This window comes from Mirounga leonina, unplaced genomic scaffold, assembly GCF_011800145.1.
Source record: "Mirounga leonina isolate KUSES-001 unplaced genomic scaffold, KU_Mleo_1.0 Mir_171, whole genome shotgun sequence".
NCBI classification, from domain to species: domain Eukaryota; kingdom Metazoa; phylum Chordata; class Mammalia; order Carnivora; family Phocidae; genus Mirounga; species Mirounga leonina.
The window spans coordinates 8,281,250-8,304,308 of record NW_023270436.1 but is presented as its reverse complement, the minus strand read 5'-3'; the positions used below and the strand labels follow the sequence as shown (position 1 = coordinate 8,304,308).

At 39.4% G+C, this 23,059-nt stretch overlaps 2 protein-coding genes and 1 long non-coding RNA gene across 4 annotated transcripts in view; 2 read left to right on the top strand and 1 right to left on the bottom strand.

The window, feature by feature from the left end:
* Nucleotides 1–14,524, bottom strand: part of RAD9B (RAD9 checkpoint clamp component B) — a 37,843-nt gene extending 23,319 nt beyond the window's left edge. The window contains exons 1-5 of the mRNA XM_035016985.1: nt 14,369–14,524; nt 12,328–12,398; nt 11,368–11,520; nt 10,133–10,247; nt 2,956–3,055 (exon numbers count right to left, since the gene is read on the bottom strand). Coding sequence (XP_034872876.1) covers nt 2,956–3,055; nt 10,133–10,247; nt 11,368–11,520; nt 12,328–12,398; nt 14,369–14,405 — 476 coding nt within the window. The 5' untranslated portion in view covers nt 14,406–14,524. The remainder of the gene's footprint in view (nt 1–2,955; nt 3,056–10,132; nt 10,248–11,367; nt 11,521–12,327; nt 12,399–14,368) is intronic.
* LOC118018462 lies at nt 105–1,903 on the top strand. Its single transcript, XR_004681414.1, has 2 exons — nt 105–1,047; nt 1,386–1,903. It is a non-coding gene; the product is annotated as an uncharacterized LOC118018462 (long non-coding RNA).
* An 85-nt stretch (nt 14,525–14,609) lies between the features above and the next one.
* VPS29 (VPS29 retromer complex component) lies at nt 14,610–22,532 on the top strand. Of its 2 annotated transcripts, XM_035016991.1 has the most exons (5): nt 14,620–14,703; nt 16,759–16,770; nt 18,988–19,179; nt 21,579–21,814; nt 22,055–22,532. In XM_035016991.1, exons 1-5 carry the CDS (start codon nt 14,701–14,703, stop codon nt 22,170–22,172), a joined length of 561 nt encoding a protein of 186 aa, XP_034872882.1. In that variant the 5' UTR covers nt 14,620–14,700; the 3' UTR covers nt 22,173–22,532. The 2 variants fall into 2 exon arrangements, with proteins under 2 accessions (XP_034872883.1, XP_034872882.1); XM_035016992.1 differs by lacking the exon at nt 16,759–16,770 and having other exon boundaries at nt 14,610–14,703.
* Nucleotides 22,533–23,059: the final 527 nt, after the last annotated feature.

The window sequence follows — 23,059 nt, the reverse complement described above, 5'->3', positions numbered from 1 at the left end:
CAGGTTAGTCAGCCTAGATTTTTTAAAAACTTACCCAAAATACCTATCTTATTTTTTCTACGTGAGCTGCAATATTTTTAGTATATTTTAAAAATTCACTTGAAAGCCAAGAGAATAGTAAAATATATTCTTAGTATGACATGTAAAAGCTGCAGAATAAACCAGACACTGGAAGAAATGTCTTCAATTCCATGGTTTTATATACCCCCTATATATTTTTAATGACCTGCAATCATACTCCTAAGGGAGGTAGTAGAAAACATCGCTGTTCAGACAGAACCGGGTGGAACTATGCTGGAGATCTGGGTGAGGGGTAGAGGTTTACGAGCAGCCTGCTACTTATATTCTCTTTCCCTTTGTTACTTGTCCTAGATTATTACCTATTACTTTCAAGGTTGTCTTGACATCCCAAATGCCCTTTTATCCTGAGCTCCCTTTTTAAAAATAGTTTTATTGATACAGAATTCACATACTGTACAATTCACAGATTTAAAGTTTTTTAACTTGTATTTCCCTAACTATTAATGATGTTGAGCACCTTTTCATGAGCTTTTCAACCATTTGTATATCTTCTTTGGCAAATTATCTATTCAAATCCTTTGCCCATTTTTAATTAGGTTATCTTTTTATTATTACATTACAAGATCTGGGCTACTTTTGAAATTGAGGTGTTGTCAGATAAAAGTGAGATTCTTAGAATGTATGTAATGTTGATGTTAACCTGATGCTAGACATTAGCTCAGCAGTGTTTCTTGATGCCAAAATGTCAGGAACACCTACCAAATTCATCTAGGAACTTTTCCAGGGTTGATGGTGTTTTATAAAATACCAAATAACCTGATACAAAAAAATTACAACATAAATGTGCAATTCAAAAAGGGAGAAAAATACAATAAATATATGAAAAGATGTTCAAACTCCCAAGGAATCAACGCAACAAAAAAGGATATCTAATAATACAATTTTCTACCTATCAGGTTGGCAAAAATTTTAAAGATTGATCATATATGTTACTTGAAAGGACTCCCCTACACTTCTGGTGGGAATGTAAGTTGGCTCATCCTTTAGGACAGCAATTTGGTAGTCAGTATGTATGCAAATTTAAAATTTGGTAAGCCTTTGACCCAGTGATTTCATTTCTAGGACTCTGTGTTAAGTGTATAAGATGGCCCCCAGTGATCCCCACCTCCTGGTATTTATGCCCTCATATAATCCCCGGCCCTTGAGTGTGGGCTTAATTTATAGAGTCACTTCTAACAAAGAAAATGGCAGAAGTGATGAAATGTCAGTTCTGAGATTAGATTATAAAAAGACTTTGGTTCCATTTGTGAATTCTCTCTCTCAATCAGTCATCTCAATCAATTCTCTCTCTTTCTGATTACCAGTGGCCACGTTGTAAAGACAATCAGATAATCCACAGAGAGGCCTGTGTGGTGAGGAACTGAGGCCTACCAGCAACCAGACTGGTGAGCTTGGAAGCTGATCATCTGAGGGCTCCCCACAGCCATGTCTGTGAGTTTGGGAGTGAGCCCCCGCCAAGTCCAGCCTTCAGATGAGACCACAGCCCTGGCTGACAGCTTGACTCCAATTTCATGAGACACCTTGAGCCGGATGCACCCAGTTAAGCCACACTTATAACTATGAAGTAATCAATATCTGGTTTCTTAAAGCTCTGAGTTTGGGGGAAATTTGTTCCACAGAAATAGGCAACTAATACACTTTTTTTTTTTATGGCAAAAAGCTGGAAACAACCTACTTTTTCACTAATAGGACAATGGGTAACTAAATTATGGTTCAGTCATACAGTAAAAAATTATGTAATCATTAAAAACAATAAGATTGATTTAAGTGAACTGACACAGAAACTTAAAAAATCAAGTTGCCAAATAATAACAGTAGGACATTTTCTTTGAAAAAATTAGTTACAAGTATGTGTCTAATAAGTAATATAAATTTGAGAGGGGGGAAGAAGGAAGAGAAAGAAAGATATCCATAGCTATAAGGAGAGGGTGAGTTACAGAGAGATTGGCTATATAGAGAAGAAGATCTACAAGGATATACACCAAATTGTTGATTGATGTTACCTCTGCAAAGTGGGATAGAGGGGACAGGTAGAGGAGAAAAACTTTTCATTTTTTATCTTTGTACTCCTCTATAAATTCTAGATGTATTACAAGGAGCAGGTATTGCTTGTTTAATTTAAAGAACAATAAGGATAAAATATCCTTTGGCTCACAAAGTAATTAATGTTTAATGCTACAGCTTAACTAAAAAATTGGTGCACTTTTCTGACAAATGAACTAAAAAATTGGGTGCATTTTTCTGACAAATGCACATTCTCTAAAGAAAAAATGCAAACACTTGGGATAAAATAAGTTTACATAAAAACGTTAATGTTTCCTTGTGTGTTTTAAGACTCAGGCAGAAGGCAATATATAAATGCAAAGTATAATTAGATAATATATTGTTCCCTTGGTATCACTTGATGTAGAAAGGCACTAATGGGATATTTTTAGAACTTTCTTGCCACTAAATCATTATTGCTACCATTAAGCAATTATATTATCTACTATTATCTTTTTCACAGTTTCCTCTTGACCTTGTAAGGGGATTTCTCCAAGTCAAATGTTAGCTTTTTAAAAAAATATAACTGGGCGCCTGGGTGGCTCAGTTGGTTAAGCAACTGCCTTCGGCTCAGGTCATGATCCTGGAGTCCCGGAATCAAGTCCCGCGTCGGGCTCCCTGCTCAGCGGGGAGTCTGCTTCTCCCTCTGATCCTCCCCCCTCTCATGCTCTCTCTATCTCATTCTCTCTCTCAAATAAATAAATAAATAAAATCTTTAAAAAAATAAATAAATAAATATAACTGATTTCAAATTTTAATTAAGGGCATTAACTCTTTACTCTGTGCCCACATTATATTTAGAAAAAAAATAAATACCAGAGAACTCATTACCTTGGTTGAATAATTAGTGTATTAGAACACATATTCTTTTCAAAAATAACTTGCAAGGGCTGACTTTCTTGAAAACACACATTATGAGTTCTTCTAATACCTTAAAAAGAATAAAGCAATCTGTTAATAATTTTAAGTGCAACATTAACTATTTAAAAAGTCTACGTTTCACAGCCACGTTAAAATAATAAAATTAAAGAAACATTTCCTATCTGGCAGGTGCCCGTAGCTTGAAGGAGCAGAATTCCTTTACGAAATGTGTTTATTGCCCCCTAGTGGACACCATGCAACATGCCATATCCTCGGAGCAATCAGGCAGTAGAGCTCCCAAGTTCTTTTGAAATACAAGTTATTTCTTAAATTGTGGGTAAAATAGTGATTGCCCACTCTAGTTCATGTGCCTATCATTCTCTTTCACTACCTTTCATCCAGGTTTGATATTTCTGGGTTTCTGGGAATTCTGGAAGTATAAGCCAGCAACGGTAGTATGCATTTTACACACATTACCTATGATCTTCACAACAGCCCTGTGGGGTAGGCACTTAGTCTCAGAAGAGGAACCTGTAGCCCAGTAAGGCTGACTGACTTTTCAAGGTGATGCTATTTTAATAAGTATAGGGAGAATGTGAACCTAAGTTTGAATACAGAGCCCATGTAATGAAATCCAGATGGGCTGTAACTTTCTACAGCCCAATAATGTTGCGGTGAGAATCAGAAGGACTCACTAGAAGCAACATTTCTCATCTAACTTGGATTTTTTTTTCTTTTAGGGAGGAGGGGGAGAGGGAGAGAGAGAATCCCAAGCAGGCTCCATGCCCAGCCCATGAGCCCGACACAAGGCTCGATCCCATGACCCCAAGATCACGACCTGTGCTGAAATCAGGAGTCGGATTCCTAACCAACTGAGCCACCCAGGCGCCCCTGGGGGTTTTTTTAATACAAAATTAATAATGGCAACATTTATTAATTTCATATTTACAGATCACCTACTATGCACAAAGCTGCATTAGTTAGCTTTTGCTGGAGAACAAACCACTCCAAAACTTAGTGGCTCAAAATAACAAACATTTATTATTTCTCACAATTCAGCTGAGTAGTTCTGGTTTCAGCTGGCTTAGCTGTGGCTGGACATCTTGGATGGCTTCACTTTCATGTTTAGGGCCCAGTGGGACAACTGGCATGGCTGAGACGGCTGAGGCCTCCCACCACATGGTCTTAATCCTCCAGAAGTCTACTGTGCAGCACTTGTTCTCATGCTGAGGGAAGGGTTCCTGCTTTCACAGGGGAAGCTGCCAGGCCTCTTAAGGCCTAGGCTTGCAACTCACACAATATCACTTCTATTTAATTGATAAAGCAAGCCCAAGGCCAGCCAAGATTCCAGTTGGGGAAACAGACTCCAGCTTTCGAAGGGTGGGAAGCAGCAAATAATTTGTGAGCACTTGTCTGGTAATCTACTACACAGGAACAATTTCAGGAGCTAGGGATTAGCAAAGCACAAATCAGACAAAAATCTCTCTCTTCATAGAGCTTACCTTCTAGGGAAGGGAGACAGACGATAAGAAAATAAATAAGTAAAATAATTGATAGGTCACATCGTGGTAAGGGCCACAGGAAAAAAGCAAAGCAGAATGGGCATTAGGGGTGCCAGTCATGGTAGACAGCAATTTTAAATAGAGGGGTCAAGGAAGACCTCATGGAAACGAAGCCATCGGAGTAAAGACCTGGAGGAGGAGAAAGAGCAAAGCAACATGCTATCTGGAGAAGGAGCTTGCTAGGCAGAGGGCTCCCAACCCATGTAGGACCTTATTGGCCACTGTAAGATCTCTGGCTTTTACCCTGGGTAAATGGGGAGGGCTTGGGGGAGGCATTGAGAGAATTTTGAGCACTGGAGTGACATATCCAACCTATTTCATCTTTGCACTCATCCATACATCTTAGATGTACTACAAAGAGCATGGCACTGCAAGGAATTACTGTGATTTCTATTTTGGGAAGACACAAAGCTCGAAAGTTGGCATAATTTACCCTATTTTAAAAACTATTTCCAAGTTACTTTTGGAGCAACAGGTATTAGATGCTTATGGTCTAAAGTTCAAAAGATACCAAAGAATAGTCAGTGAAAAGTAAGTCACCCCCAACCCCTGACTCCTGCCACCCCCCTACCCTCCACAGAGGGGACCACTGTTAGCAGTTTCTTAGGTATTCTTAGAAACAGCCTTGGCATATGCAGCACGATCATACCTCTAGAACATACCTCTAAATATTTCACTCAAGTGAATACTGGCATGGCCAAACATGCCCAAGCAGAGAAGTGTCTAATTTCCTTGTCATTCCTGATGCTCCTTTTCTTGCCACTTCCTTCTCCTTTTTCCTTATCGACAACTGCTAAACACTTTCAGCCTATACCTTTTGTTCCCACTGCTTGCTCCTCATAGAATGCCTTCCCATTTCCACCTCCTGGAAACTCACCTAGTCACTCACCTAGTCACTAACCACCAAGCCTTTCCTCTTCACCTTTCTCTCCTCTGAATCTCTGGCCCAAAGAACATCCACTGTACCCTTTTTATTTTATCTTATTTTTTTAAGTAGGCTCCACGTTGGGCATGGAGCTCACATGGGGCTTGAACTCACGACCCTGAGATCAAGACCTGAACAGAGATCAAGAGTCAGACACTTAACTGACTGAGCCACCCAGGCACCCCCCCCCCCACTGTACCCTTTTTAAAGCATGTACCTCTTCACTGCAGTTTTTCTAGTCTTCTAGTTTAATAACAATTTTCCTTGATAGGATACAAATGGGATAAACATTTAGAAGTCCTGTTTTCTCCCTGGGTCATTTATTAACCTTATCTTGTGCTGCACAAAGTACTGGACCATAATGCAATAAGGAGTTTTGCATTAGAATGGACTTCCTTCATGGAGAAAATCTTACTACTAAGAACAACAACTGGGGCGTTTGGGTGGCTCAGTCAGTTAAGCGTCCAACTTGATCTCTGCTCAGGTCTTGATCTCCAGGTTGTGAGTTCAAGCCCCGCACTGGGCTCCACGCTGGGAGTGAAGCCTACTCAAGAAAAAAAAAAAAGATAACAACAACAACAGCTGAACTAAAGCAAATGCTTAGTCACATGTTTGGCTTAAATTCTGGCATAAGCTCCTTAATATCTCACAGACCCGTGACAACAGCTTGGGGCCCAGCAGCCAGGCCAACGATCATTCTGAGTAGTAGTGTCTCATCCCATCTGCTCCTGGCCATGGGATTCCTGATGCTAGTTCTACTTTCCACTTCATAGGCTCAATTTGGAACTTCCCTCAGTGGGTCCAGAAAACTCTTTCAAACCTGAAGAGGTACAGCTAAGGAACAACCATTATTTTGGAGATGTTACATTTGTAGAGTTTAGAGTTTCAGAGGTCAGTGATACTTCAAAAATCTTGTAAGTTATTTAAATGGGACCCAATCCCTATAAGTTCACTGTTAAGCAAGTTTAAAGTCATTAGTACATCCGTAGAATGCCCTTTGACAAAAACTTGAAACCTTGAAGTGGGATTCCAGCCTTCTTGACATCACTTCATTAATACATGCGTATGAATCAAAGTTTTATTTTCACTCAGTATCCCAGTGCACTCCTCTTCTCTTATGGAAGCCCCTCTCTGCTGGAGGCCTGTCTCTTTGAGCCAGGACAGAACACATTAGCATGTCGTGTGTATCAGAGAGTGTGGTTCAGGAACTCACAGACTCATTTTTAGCAATTCTAGGGCCAGTGCAAAGAAAGAATGGAGAATTGGTGGAATTATTAATAAAATAAATATTTCAGGTAAATCTTGGTTCTCGATGATACAAATCCTTGTTTCCTGTTAGCAGATGCGAAATAATTCAAGAAATCACCGTTCTGGAAACTTTTCAAGGTTAGATTTAGAGAAGTTAGTCTTTTTTAGTAGCTCATGTTTTTTCAATTGTTTTCTATCAATGAAGAGAGCCAAATTTACATCACTGTCCTTAATTCCTTTCCAAATCCCAAACATGTATTTCTAGCAACTTATGGGCTATCTCTACCCAGGTGATTTTTCTCAACTAAATCTGAACAGTGTTTCCCCACCAGATTACAGATATAAAATCGCAAGCATAATTTGCTGTGTGCATACAGTTTTGGAAACCATAACTACTCCAGTTACCTAGCAGCATCCATGTTCTCCGGTCTCCTTCCTTCCTGAATTGGCCCTTCCCCCTTTCATAGCAGCCATGAGGTTGGAGGGGGGACGGACTCTACTTCCAGCATCACTGATAGGCCCTCATTGGTACAAACCAAGTGTGATCTTATCCCCCCTGCAATTAAATTTGGACCAGATATGGCACTTAGAGATGGGAATGCCCTGGCCACTAGGATTGATTTAGGTTGGTCCAGTCAGAGCAAGGTCAAGCGCTTTTGTTCACTGGATACATAAGGCAAGACTCTCACTCCCCCTGGATGTGAAAGAGGAAATATTTAGCCCCGGCTGCTGCTACAAGCCGCCTGAGCACTGAAAGTTTGTAAGAGAAGCCTTAGGATAAATCACATGGAGGAAAGTAGAGCTGAGTGAATTTTAAAAAGGAAAGGAGTGCCTGGCGGGCTCAGTTAAGCATCTGTCTTGGGCTCAGGTCATGATCCCGGGGTCCTGGGATCGAGCCCCGCATCGGGCTCCCAGCTTCTCCCTCTCCCTCTGCCCCTCTACCTGCTTGTGCGTGCACTCTCTCTCTCAAATAAATAAATAAAATCTTAAAAAAAAAAAAAAGAAAGAAAAGAAAAGGAAGGAGGAAAAGAAGCAGTAGCTGCTACAGCCTCGATCGAACCACGCCTGTGACCTAATTTTGAACTTTTTTCATTTACAAGAGCCAATATTCCTCCTTATTATTAAAGTCAGTTTGAGTTGGATTTTCCGTGTGCTTTTTTTTTCTCCTGGTAGTTGCAACTTAAGGCATCCTAACTCACAGCTTTCCTACAAAAGCTATTAAAAATCAACCGATTACAAACATGTATTAGACATTACTCTAATTTAAGCTACTTGAGAGATTCTTAAGAAACTGAAGGGGAGCCTGGGTGGCTCAGTCGTTAAATGTCTGCCTTCGGCTCAGTTCATGATCCCAGGGTCCTGGCAGCATCGGGCTCCCTGCTTGGCGGGAAGCCTGCTTCTCCCTCTCCTTCTGCAGCTCCCCCTGCTTGTGCTCGCTCTCTCTGTCAAATAAATAAATAAAGTTTTTAAAAAAGAAAGAAAGAAACTGAAAAGTTGGTTGTTTGAAATCTAGCTGGAAATAAGGGATGAGGGTCATTGTAATAACAGCAATCATCGACAAGGTAGTACTCCCTCCGCGTCAGACACCACGCTATATGCTTCACACTGTGATCCTGCTTCACGTTCACAACAACCCCGGAACATGAGCGTAGGTAAGATTATCCCCATTTACAGAAAAGAAAATGACAGTACAGAGAACTGATGAGAGAAAAACTCTCTAAAGGCCTGATATACAAGGGAGGCCATCTTAGATTTCTTCCTAAATTCACATGACTGTACCTAAACTTTGTTCAAACCAAAAGCTTGATTTATGGCCTGCCATGCATGCAATGTACATCTGCTTTGTGATGAGTAGCCTAAAGGAAAGCCATCTTGTCCTTGAGGCATCTCAGTCAATGCTCCTGCTCCCTGCATTCCTTTACAATGAAACTCGTGATGCCTGCCTACATACTAATCTATAATCTTTTCAGCTTTTACAAGATGTAAAAATGTATATAACCCTATAAAAACTGTTTATCCTCTGGAACACTTTCTTCCCTGTGAAAAGTGTGTTTCCCGGGCAGTTGTCCTAACTTGGACTCGAATAAAACTCTCTTACTTTCTGAGATTCTACAAGGTTTGTTCAATTTGCGTTGACAAAGCTTATGTACTTTCACAAAGCTAATAAGAAGTATAGAAGAATCCACACCCATGTCTGTGATGTCAAGGCCTGCTGTGCTTTTAATCATGCTCTTTACGTGATTCTGCTATTATGTGAACTAAAATTCAAAGGGAGAAAATCACATTAAATCATTGATATTTTGCAGGGAAAAAATGAAAGAATATAATACAAATAGGAGCTTAAAATATTAAGATAATTGTCAGGCAAAGTAACAGATAAAAGGTCATTGTAACCCTATGATAACCTTCCAGAAGACCATTCTACTACAAAAAAAGATTTGGACTAATATCACAAGCACAAGTTTTAAAGCATACAATTCTACCTGCTAACTTCAAATAAAATAACAGCAATCATAAAAATTATAACTAGAGCTAACACTTAGAGAAGGTGCCAGGCATTCTTTTAAACACTGTGGAACTCTAACTTCCTATAACTCATTGAATCCTTGCAAAACCCCAAGAATGCTGGGACTAACATGATCCCCATTTTACATTTAAGGCAAATGAGGCACACAGATGTAAAATAATTTGTCCAAAGTATCAGCAAGGAAAGGGCAGAGCAGGATTCCGCCCCAAACTTTGTGGCCTCCAGAATCCATGTTTTTAATCACTGTGCTAGAGATACTTAAGCATGTAAATGTCCTGTGAGTAAAACATTTGAATATCTACCCTGCAAGGCTGTGAGGCAGGAAATCTGTTTTACAGCTTGGTGTGACAGAGAGAATGTATAAAGGTTTTGGCTCCTACTACTGGGGCTCGACTCAAAGCCAGGCTCGGCGACTTACTAGTTTTGTGACCCTGGGCCAGTTACCACGCACGCTTCTTTCAGTCCCAGATACAGTACTATCTGCCTCCCAGAGGACTTTCAATACAAGCTGGCATTATTCCTTTCTGTTCTTACCAAAGAACACTGTTTCCAAGGCACTCTTACAGAATATCATCAAGCAGCCAGTTAATTTTAGAACCACCTATTGTTTGAATTCAAGCGGACATTGAAAAAAAAAATTGGTTTGTATGCAGGCAAAGCTTGTGCCGCTGACAAGTTGGAAAAGGAAAAATACCAATCACTTCACAATACTTCTACAGAGACAAGTAAGATAATACTTTTCAAGTACTTACAACGGCTCTACCACAAAACCAAATTTAAGCAGTAATGCAATGAGAAGTCTTAATATGCAGTTTGAATATTCTAAACATAAAAAATATTAACAAAAAAAACACAATACTTTAAACTAGTTTTAACGAGACCTACCATGTCTGCAGAAGAACTGAATGACGACTTTGCACAGATCGGAACTGGTGAATATTTTGCACTTCTCTACATTTCTTTCAAGGGAATTCAGACATCTAAAGATGGGCAGAATTGACTGTAACACAAATACAACATAGAACAGCAGATACTTAATATGGTTGTTCTATTAGTTTAAATGAACTAACAAAAGAAGAGCATATATATTCATAAGTGAATATATTTGCCTTGCATTGCCTTTTTAAAATATTTTTAAATTTTTATTTCTGTTTTCAACTATGTAACTATGTGATGTCAACTTTAAAAATAAAATGGCCAATATTCATTTTTTTTCTGGGTTGAAAAAGTATTTTCCCCTTCTTTTAACACTTTATTTTTTTCTCTTTTTAAATTTAAATTCAATTAACATATAGTGTGGTATTAGTTTCAGAGGCAGAGTTTAGTGATTCCTCAGTTGCATGTAACACCCAGTGCTCATTACATCAAGTGCCCTCCTTAATGCCCATCACCCAGTTACCCCAATCCCCCCCCAGCCACCTCTCCTCCAGCAACCCTCAGTTTGTTTCCTATATTAAGAGTCTCCTGGGGTGCCTGAGTGGTTCAGTCGGTTGAGCGTCTGCCTTCAGCTCAGGTCATGATCCCGGAGTCCTGGGATAGAGCCCCACTCAGCGGGGAGTCTGCTTCTCCCTCTACCCCTCACCCCGCTCATGCTCTCTCTCTCTCTCAAATAATAAATAAAATCTTTGAAAAAAAAAAAAAAAGAGTCCCTTATGGTTTGTCTCCCTCTCTGGTTTCATCTTCTTGTATTTTTCCCTCCCTTCCCCTGTGATCCTCTCTTTTGTTAAATTCTTAAGAATTTAAGAATTTAAATTCCACATATGAGTGGATTCTATAATTGTCTTTCTCTGACTTATTTCACTTAGCATAATACCTTCTAGTTCCATCCATGTCATTGCAAATGGTAAGATTTCATTTTTGACGGCTGAGTAATATTCCATTGTGTGTGTGTGTTTGTGTGTGTGTGTGTCTACACACACACACACCATATCTTTACCCATTCATCTGTTGATGGACATCTGGGCTCTTTCCATAGTTTAGCTATTGTGGACATTGCTGCTATAAACATTGGGGTGTCCTGCATGCCTTTTTAACCATGTATTAAATGCAGAATAGATGACATGTACTATGTAATAAATATTTCTACACTACAAGAGAAAACCAGGGCCACTTATATTTACCTTCATTCCCAATTTGCAATTTAAATTTGATATTGTCGAATCATTCTCATTTACTTTCACTGAGGTTGACCATTGATAATGTTGAAAAAACACAGGAGAGAAGAGGACACATCCATATGCTGATCGACAAGAATTCACAGATCTTAAAGCAAGCTGAAAAATAAGAGATATTAAAGAAAAAATCAACTTTCTCTAAATGATTAATTCAAAAAATTCTATTATGTTTAACACTGCAATTAAATGTGTTCAAATAAGGCTATGGGATGGTAACTGCATTATATGGACTACATTATAAATATGAATTATTATAGATACTAAATGGGTAGCATCATACACTGTATATTGAATTTGCATACATATACATACATGGATACACATCTGTATTGAATACATACAGGTATTAACTCTAAAGTCTTGCAGGTTGAAATTGTGAAGTTGTGAATGCCTTTAACTTTTATGCACAAAGTGACAGAAGGCAATGTAAGGGGGGCAAAAAGATGGCAGCAGAATGGCAATCTCTTGCCTCATCTAAAGCGAGAAACCGTCGGACAGCTCCAGCCACCTACTTCCACCTGGGAATGCTGGCCCCAAACTGTCAGATCTTCTAAGCTTTTAAGAGAAGCAAGAAACTCAGATCTTTATATGGACTCTCCCAGTTTTTAAGCTTAGAAAATTATTTCATTAAAAAACAAAGCACAGCGCATTCCCACAAAACACTTCTGCAAGCCATATCTAGCCTCTTGACCACCAGTTTGCAATTTCTGGTTTAAATCTCTTGTGTTTCTCTGCATGATTTTTATAATATGCTCTCAATGTATTCAGATATATAAAATAAAGATGAACAGTGAAAGGGATAATTACAATTTGTGGGTTTCCTAGTTAACATTCAATCTGGCCTGGGGTCTTTAAACACCTTCTTTTGCCTTAATAGATGGTATATTTGTTAATTTTCTTACTTACACCTTTTTCAGATGGGTCTAGCCACAGCTCGTCACTGATTCGTGATAGAGCTTGGATTGCTTTCCCAAATACTACAGAGAAAAAGAAAGGTACTGCTTACATTCTTTCCTCAAACAATAAATACAAATCATAGGACTACTTCAGCATTCACAGGACTCAAGTTTTAATGCATAAAGAACAATGTTTTATAGACTAATGCTAAAAATTGCTTTAAATACATAATAATACTCTTGACAAAATGCTAGACACACAGTAAGAGCTCAATAAATTTACAGCATGTGCAAAATGATAAAATGCACACTCTTCCTTTCTGTATATTTGCATGGGGCAACTGTGGAAAGCCAATTTCCATACTAATGTATTTTTAGATTTGGTTTAAATAAATATATTACCCGCCCCCCCAAAAAAGAAGTGTGAAAACAGAGCATGGAGGGATTTGAAAGGATTTAATAACTTCATGGGTGGCAAGGTCAAAACAAGTCACGAGAGAGAAATTAGAGGCATTCAAGATGCATCTCTGATATTTGAGGGTAGCATGCAAGATGCCAGATCTTCCCACCAAACACACTCAGATGCCCTGTAAGGAAGAGAGGCTAGGCTGGGTGACCTATTTGTCTAATCTGATATGACACTGTTAATATTCTAAAGAATTATGAGTAAGTACAAAATGTGGCAAACACATAGAGGATATTATGCGAGGCCCAGGTGGTTATTATGCGAGGCCCACGTTGGGCTCCATGCTCCGCATGAACTCTGCCCCTCTCTTTTCTCCCTTCCCCCACTTGTGCTCTCTCTCTCTCAGATAGATAGATAGATAGATAGATAGATAGATAGATAGATAGATAGATAAAGTGGATGACCACACCAATCCATAGAACAGTAGAAAAAAGAAAAAATTCCAGGACATAAAATCAGATTATAATGCTTAAGAATCAGAAGTGTGTGCATTGGGGGTGCCAGCCTGAAACTGAGATGGGATGATGGGGGCGTGGGGGGAGATGGAGGCATTTCTCCCTTTTTACCACTTCACATTCAACACTTTCTCCTGGAGCTGCCTGACGCAGACCTTTCACTCATCCGATGCCTAGTTTTTGAGCACCCACTACGTTCCGAGCACAACCCACTGTGATGGGCGTAGAGCAATGAACAGGACAGGAACAGCTCCTGCCCTCACAGTGCCTTGCGTACAGTCCAGGAGGAAAAGCAAAAACAATCATGCAAATAGTTGTTTATTGAGAACCGAGCTATACACTGCGAGAGAACTTCTGGAACGCTGAGAACCTGTAACAGCTGGGAGCTTGTGCTTCCCTTTCCTGCTCTTTACCGCCGTTCCACGGATGGCCTCAACCCACCGGAAGCTAACCACGACACAAGACGCCATTCTACGATCACTTCCGGGTTACGATCTGTAGGAACCCGTTCTTTTCTTAAACAGAGACACCCCCGAGGAACTTAACGTTTAAGTACATTCTCATCTATTATTGAGCTCTTTACATGCATCTGTTTCATTCCTACAACAAGCCCTGTGACGAAAATGCTGTTATTATTCTCATTTTTACAGATGAGGAAACTGAGCCCCACAGTGATTCAGTGGTTTGTCCCAGGTCATACATCGAAAAATGGTAAAATCTGAATAAAAACCAGGTCGATGCTTTCCTCATGGCACTAAAATACTTTTTACTGTCTAAGCATCATTTTTTCCCCCAACTCCTCCTCACGCAGTCCTTATCATCCCGAGTTTGAGGCCCACATTCCCAATCTCTGTTCCAATGGTGCAGTTTCATTTCATGGACACCGAGGACAATGAATACTATGCATACATAAATGCAGATGGGCCCTCTTCCTCCCCTCGGAAGCTACTAGGAGCCCGGGTGGGTGGCGGCTGTTCAGGGCCAGGCCTTGTGTCGCCATACCCTGCGCATAAAGGACAATGGGGAAATCGCCCCCATGAATCTTAGTCTTTCTCTTTCTCTCTCTTTTTTTTTTTTTTTTTTTTTTGCTTTCCCTTTTCTAATTAGGAATGCAAGAAAAGTCGCTCCACCTTTCACCTGACTGCCGCTCATCCCGCACTTCAGCATGGCCGCGAGCCCTAACAAGCCGCGCTCCAAGGCGCGCCTCGGCTCGACGGCCGCAGATGCCCGGATGTCGCCCGCTCTTTTCGAAGCTTCGAGATCTTACTCCTCCCGCCCCCACGCACCATTTCCCAAAGAGCAGCTGTTTTACGGCGGGGAAGGGCCTCTGCGGGCCTCCGTAGGCCGTCTCCCACCGACATCATCTGTCATTGGCTGAGAGCGAGGTGGGCGGGGCGCCGAGGAGCCCGAGGAAGAAGGCGGCGGCTGCGGTGGTGGTGACTGCGCGGAGCCCAGTGACAGGATGGTGAGGACGGCAGATGCGGCGACCGAGGCCTAGCTGTGGGCCGCGGTGCTGCGTCCTTGGGAGCAGCTGGGAGTCTCTAGGCGAGGGCGTGGGCCATTCCGGGGGTCGTGGCGGGCGCAGCCCAGGGCCAGGCCTGGAGAAGGCCCAGGGGGAGGGCAGGGGAAGATGAGGAGCAGCCACCTCTGGCTGCGGCCCGCTCTGGCCTCGCACCCCCGCCCCAGGGGCCAGAGGACGTCCGAGGGGGAAAGGGCCCCTCTCAGCGGCTCGTCCTGTCACGAGACCCGCACGCCCGAGTCGGGAAAGGCCTTTGGGCCTGGGCCTCCAGCGTCCCCGAGAAAGGGGCACGGTCCCCTCCTTTTCCAGACGTTTCCCTACTCCTTTCCCTTAAAAGGCACCTCCCGCTGGTTGGGGTATAACGGTTGCCACCCGCATGTGTTGACAGCTGGCTTCTTGGATGCAAAACGGGAAGTAACGAGCAGAATCCCCTATCCATTTTGGTTTGCCATCTGGGGAAAAGGGGTACAAACTAAACTATCCCCTTCGCCCCTGAAATAAAGTGCAGCTGCCATTGAAATGTGGTAGTGAGTCCTCAGGGGACTGGATTTGGCTCTTAGAATGGCTGGAACTATTGTTTCCTAAATGGTTTATGAGCTCCTTGAAATTGGAAAATTTTGTGAATATGTGTGTTTTTCCAGGTAAGGAGCCAGTGTTGGCGCCAAGGGGTACGTTGGGGAGTTGTACCTCCGTCGTTTATCAAATTGCCCAGCCAGCTTCAAGGCAGGCCCCCAACCCGCGGGCCTCCAATAGGTTTCCGCCCCTAAGACCTTCCTAAGTAAAAACTCAGGAGCTGCTACTGGAGAGGGCTCGTAGCTGTAATCAGATTTTCGGAGGTGCCCTTCACCCCCTAAAAAGTTAAGAACGTGTTCAAAAGGAGCTCTGATTATCTTGCTATTTGTGTTGATGAGGGTAACTCTAAAGGGACTTTTCTTTCTGATGAACATCCATTGCATTTTTAAGATTATCACAATTCTATGACAAGCATAGCCTTTGAGGTGGCTTATAGATGTGACAGCCAAAGATTTATGGTTTATGCTTCTTTAGTGTCTTGTATATGTGAAAGGCTTTAATCCCGTTTTTGATTTTTGCTTCTAAACAGACTCCAGTTTAGAGAGATCGGTTTACAGTAATTTTGAGACAGTTTTGAGAAGATGACATATGATTCCATACTCATGTTTCTAAAGTTTTTTCTGAAAGATGAACACTTCTTTAGGGTAGTTATACTGGAACATAACTTGTCACCTGAGAGAGAACTGGGTAAAATTTAGCATTAGCTGATTCTTTTATGATTAAAAATCTTTCATTTGGCAAAGTAGACTAGAAATGATCAACACTCAGTAGTGTCCAGAGCCTATGGGCAGCGAATTCAGGTGTGGAGAAGGTCCAATTTTAGCTGGAGGAATGTGTTTGGTTTTTTATCATCTTTTAGTTGGTGACTTCACCATCTGATAATGTATTCAGAGTGCTGTGTTAGATCTATACAAAATAATGATCTAGCTGCGGCATAAATTTTCCAGCTACTAGAATTTTGAACATAGGAGAATTCAGTATACTTGAGGAATAATTAGTCCTTAAGAATCCGCAAAATGTTAGCTTTCTTTTACGTTGTTACTGATGAATTTTCCAAATGGTCTTATAAAATTCTAAACAGAACAGGAAACGAAAGGGAAGGGAGTCAATATAGAGAATAAGATTAGAAGTAGAAAAAATTGACAAGGCAGATTTTTTTTTTAAGAGAGTGTGTGTGTGTGTGTGTGTGTGTGTCATGTTTAAAAATACAGCAAATGGTTCTTTTGGTATTGTTTTGAGCAAAGCCAGTTTTTAACATTTTCTTTCATAACACTCAGAAATCATTAACAATTGTTTGCATATTCATTTGATATGAGTTTTTTGTTGCTCTGTTTTTGGTTTCTTTTCGTTGCTTTCTTTTAACATTGGTCATGTTTCACCCTTTTTTTTCATTCCCCTGTCTGCAATCAACTTCTTCATTCCACTAAGGCTGGGCACAGAGTAAGTTTCTTCTCTTAGCTCGTACTAACAACGGTGGTCGGGTGGCTGATTACTGGGATTTTCACCCTTTTACAGTCTATCCAACAGGAAGTAGCCAAATTCCTATGCTTTGATTGGGTTGGTTCTTTATTTGAATTTAACAAGACTGCCATTTCCAGGATCTTTTGCTTTCTCAAAAGACTATAAACTTTGTCTAACCTGAACTGTCCAAAGTGTGGAATTTGGGCAAGGACATTCCTCAAAGTATGACATTTGTTATGTGACACTGTTTCCTCAATAATTTAGTCACCTATATGAAACAAGAGTTTTAGTAAGAATCTTTACTAGTTTGAAATAATTTTTGTTTGCTCATTCATATAGTTATATCTTTAAACTGCTAATAATCTGGATACACTTTGGCATAATCCACAATACATGATAGAATTTAGGTCATCGATCATTATAAAGTATCATGTCCTACTAATATTCTTTTAGCACATTCAGATTGAACAGCTCATTCATTTATCTTTCATCCTGCAATAGACATAGACCCTTTATGAGTTTGAGGTTCTTTTTTTTAATATAGAAATCTATTTTTTACCTTTTTCTCAAATGCCAGCTGCCTACATTAACTATGTACTTCAATTCCTATCTGAAGGGATCCCCCTCTAAAGATGAAGATTGTTCTCTCTCCAGGTACTTTTGCATTGATTACCAAAGAGGGTGGAAACTTCATAGTGGTTTTTAGTTTTACACTAAGATGTTTTATCCACTAAGATCTGGATTGAAACAATTAAGTCATTGAACAAATACCAGCCGAAACTACTCTTTAAAAAGAAGAAACTTATTTAACAGTTTATTTTTAAAGTGTGCTAGTTTTTTAACCTTGTGTTACTTCAGTTACTCTGTGTCCTTTGTAATCATGTTGATATTTGTTGCAAGATGAATCAAGTTTGTTTTAGTAATAATTCTAGTTTCACACATTTTGTTTTTGATTAAGTTTAAAAGTCTATGGTGGCAAAACTTTTGTTTTTATTTTACTTTAGATATTTAATGTTTTCTTGGATGATATTAAGGAAGAGTCATGCCTTCTTTAAAAGCTGTTAAAGGGCATATACATTTATGGATGGGATGTCTGTGTGGGAAAACATCCTGTTACAGAATGAAGTTGTTTATACTAATCAACATGAAGAAATTGATTGTTGTCCTTTGGACGATAAATAGTTAAAATGACCTTTTGACAATTTCCATTAAATGACTGAATTAAGTAATGTTTATATGTCAGTTTTTTAAATTGTAAAATTAAAGTTTTACAGGATTGAGGTTTTTTGTTATACTTAAGTGCAAAATTTATTTTTGTCATCTGAGACTGTATTACAACTCTAAACCACCTTCTCCTAAATTCATCACTTATTTAGCTGATCTTTCTCTCTCTCTCTCTCTCTTTTTTTTAAATGCTCAAATGCACATGAAAGACTGTGAAGATGTTATTTTAAGTTTGGGAACCAAACTGAAGATACATAGGCCATTTAATCTAGATAGTAAAAATATGACAGGATTTCTCATAAGGAAGGAGGAGAGAATAGTGATCAGAATTCAAAAGCACAGGTTTGTCCTATTGAAACTCTATGAAACATAGGCTGTTTTTATTCCTTTGTCTATATAGCTAATAGTTTTTAGTAACAAATATTGTAAATTTTGGCTACTTTTCCTCCAAAGAGTTTCAGTCTAGTAAACATAAATTATAGAATTAAGTTTTTTCTCTATCACTACATTTTTAACAATTCTCTTTATTAATGTTCCTGGAACATTGGAATCAGTACACTATGTTTTACATTATAGCTGCAGAAATATGAATTACCCTATCACTCAAAAATGCCAAATTCCATAGGACCCCATAGTATATTTTTCATTTTGCAATTTTTAAAATTCAGTGTCATTTATAGGTCTCTAAATGAATTGCTTGAGAAAGCCTGATTTTATTCTTGGTAAATAGAATGATGACCTGTATTATGTATACACACGGTTTATGACCAAAATAAAATAAGGCTGATTAGAACAGAGTATGTTACCATATGTGTCTTTGTTTAAATGGTCATGGTAAGAACTGTATGGATAACTTCCGCTTCTTTGGGTTCTGGAATCTCTGCTTAGTTTAAAGGGGAGTTAAGAGAGGAGAACATCTTGTTTTGACGTCATGTTTGACCTTACACCTTGTCTCACCTTGACACTTTAAAGTTGGTGTTGGTGTTAGGAGACCTGCACATCCCACACCGGTGCAACAGTTTGCCCGCTAAATTCAAAAAACTGCTCGTGCCGGGAAAGATTCAGCACATTCTCTGTACTGGAAACCTTTGCACCAAAGAGAGTTATGACTATCTGAAGACTCTGGCCGGTGATGTTCATATTGTGAGAGGAGACTTCGATGAGGTGATGTATTTCTCTTTACATTCACAAATATTTCTTCTCTTGATTCTTACATATGTAAGCTTTATCCTTTACACCTGAGTTTCGCAATTGTCGAGGTTTTTTTGTTGTTGTTGTTAACTTCCCAAATACAAATTTACTACACATACTTGTCCCTTACTCTTTGAAAATCACCAATGTTAGACTATTCGGTAAACATATTAAATACTTGTTCTAAACTAAATTGATTGGGGCACCTGGGTGGCGCAGTCATTAAGCATCTGCCTTCAGCTCAGGTCATGATCCCAGGGCCCTGGGATCGAGCCCTGCATCGGACTCCTTGCTCGGCGGGAAGCCTGCTTCTCCCTCTTCCGCTCCCCCTGTTTGTGTTCCCTCTCTCGCTGTGTCTCTCTCTGTCAAGTAAATAAATAAATAAATCTTTAAAAAATAAATAAAATCTTTAAAAAATAAATTGATATGGAATAAAAGTGATTTTGTCACTTTTTTTATAGTACTATTATTTAGTTTACAAAATTTTTATTACAGACTTACCACCACCGCTGCTATCCTGTTCCAAGCCACCATATCACTTTCCTGTGTTCCAACTTTCTCATTCTACCCTTCCTCCCTCCATAGTTTGTTCTCTAAGTCGCAACCAGTGTGATCCTTTTTAGGTGAAGTAAGGTCACATCACCACTATGCTGAAAACCCTGCTGTGGCTCTCTAACTTCAGGATTAACTACAAAGGGGCATGAGGAAGTTTGGGAGGTGATAAAACTGTCCTGGGTCTTGATTGTGGCAGAGCTTACATAACTGTATGCATTTGTCAAACCCCCTTAAATTGTACACTAAAAAGAGTAATTTCACTGTATGTGAATTATACCTCAATAAACCTGACTTTAAAGAACAAAGAAGTTCTGGGATTGCAGCTTTGTCTATTAGTTCATAATGAGATTTTAGGCAAATTACATCCTTTTTCTGGCCTTAGTTTCCTCTTATGTAAATATGATTGGAATAGATGATTTTTAAGATCCCAACCCATACTAACATTATATGATTTAGCATGATAAATCTGATGTGTGAAGAATTTCCTTTGTATTTCTGGTAAGCTTTTTCATAAATCATTTAACTTCATTGGTGCTGTTTACTGGGGTTCCTTTATACCAAAGTGAATAAGCATAGTGTCTTTTTCTTTTTTTTTTTTAAAGATTATTTATTTATTTATTTATTTGACAGAAAGAGACACAGTGAGAGAAGGAACACAAGCAGGGGGAGTGGGAGAGGGAGAAGCAGGCTTCCCACGGAGCAGGGAGCCTGACATGGGCCTCGATCCCAGGACCATGGGATCATGACCTGAGCCAAAGGCAGACGCTTAACGACTGAGCGCCCAGGCGCCCTCTTTTTAGTGGATTTTAAAAAAGAGTTCAGATAATCTTTCACCTGGGGCAAAAGACAGGGAGATGAGAAGGGAAGGGGCAGATTTCTTGTCAATAAATAGAATATAGGTTTGGTTGGTTAAAAACATATTTGCGGTTCTGTTTGTGTTATGCTAAAGAGAGTTTCAGTAGCAAGAATTAAAATTTTTTGCTTCTGATTTGGCTCAACCACTTACTAACGTGTGACCTTGGGCAAGTTATTTTGACCTCTTTGCCTCAGTTTCCTCATCCATAAAATGGGGATCATAATAGAAGCTACCTCGGGACGCCTGGGTGGCTCGGTTGGTTGGGCGACTGCCTTCGGCTCAGGTCATGATCCTGGAGTCCCGGGATCGAGTCCCGCATCGGGCTCCCTGCTCGGCGGGGAGTCTGCTTCTCCCTCTGACCCTCCTCCCTCTCATGCTCTCTGTCTCTCATTCTCTCTGTCTCAAATAAATAAATAAAATCTTTAAAAAAATAATAATATATACATACGATAAACATTTAAAAGATGAATCTTGGGATTGTCAGTATTAAATAGGTTGATACTTATAAAGCCCTTAGTGCCTGCCTCATACTAAGTGCTATACGGGTGTTAAATATCATTATTATTTGAAGCCATCCATATAATAAAGTCTGGGATATAATTTGAACACACTTAGCTTATAGGTCATATGCCCAGGATTCTTAGGTAGAGGAAACTCACAAATATGGGGGAATAATTATTCTCTACAGCATTCCCCAAAGAACTCATATTCTGTTAAAAAAAAAAAAAAGATAAACACGAGGCAGGGATTGCTTGATAAATTTCAGTTTACCTGGAATAAGTTATGTTTCGAGCATAGTTGTAGCCTTAGAGACTGAGGAGAAATCAAATATTTAATAAATGTGTTGGTTGGGGAGCACTGTATCAAAATATCCACATGGGATTGAATATTTAACCAGGTTTTTTAAACATGAATATCTCTAAAAATATATGTATATTTTTATGTCTGTGTCTTATTTTAGAATCTGAATTATCCAGAACAGAAAGTTGTGACTGTTGGGCAGTTCAAAATTGGTTTGATCCATGGGCATCAAGTTATTCCATGGGGAGATATGGCCAGCTTAGCCCTGTTGCAGAGGCAGTTTGATGTGGACATTCTTATCTCAGGACACACGCACAAATTTGAAGCATTTGAGCATGAAAATAAATTCTACATTAACCCAGGTTCTGCCACTGGAGCATATAATGCCTTGGAAACGTAAGTAGTAATTTGGGGATTTGGGGATTTTTTAAAGTTAATAACTGCATGGGTGACATTTCATAAAGAAGAAATGCAACCATTTCAATAATTATAGCCTTTTGGGCGATCTTCTTCTGGTGATTATTTTCAATATATAACAACTAGAATTCTCCTTGAATCCAAACTGTTGTAAATTCAAATTTTTAGTGCTGGTGCTTTTTAGTACAAAACACTGACATTATTTATATTTTCTTCCAGAAACATTATTCCTTCATTTGTGTTAATGGACATCCAGGCTTCTACAGTTGTCACTTACGTGTATCAGCTAATTGGAGATGATGTGAAAGTAGAACGAATTGAATATAAAAAATCTTAAAAGCCAGGCCTGTCTTGCTGGGCTTTTTTTCATTCCCCTGTTCAAATCAAGTAATTAAACATTTATGAGCCACAAAATTGTATCACTTTTATAATATTTTGCAGTAAAATAGATCGTCTTCTGTTAATACAATGTTCTAAGCTTCTTGTAAACTGTATGTTCCGTTTCCATATATGATTTCTCTGAGGAAATGTCCATCATACAGTAAATGGTCCCATGCTAAGAAAAATATACCCTTGTAAATATCTTCAAAGTTGATATCTGGAACTTTATTACAAAAGTAGTGCATGAGGAAAAAAAATCTAGACTTTCTTGTATACATTTTTCTCTCCAGTAATAAACAGTTACCTTTCATTTATACTTTCTTGATAAACTGTGTTTTAATTTTTAAAAATCATAAAAATTAGAGACCATGAAACTGCACCCAAGCATCAAAGTGATGAGGTAGATGGGTTGACCTTTCGCGGCTCATTTCTTACAATGTTCTGGGTCATAATGTTGGGCTCAGATTTGACCTTCTAAAGAATATACTATATTGGGGTACCTGAGTGGCTCGTCATTAAGTGTCTGCCTTCGGCTCAGATCTTGGACCGAGCCCTGCATCGGGCTCCTTGCTCAGTGAGGAGTCTGCTTCTCCCCTGCCTGTCGCTCCCCCTGCTTGTGCTTGCTCTCTCTCACTGTTTCTGTATCAAGTAAAATCTTTAAAATTATATATATATACACTATATTGACATTAGCAATAATTCCTCAAACTGTTGCTTTAAATTGCCCTATTCCTATATTTCAAGTTTTAATTTGTGTGTGTGTGTGTTTTTTGAAAGGAAGCACAGTAGAATGAATACATAATGTAAAGAATCTTCTCGGTACAATTACTCCCAACTTACTCT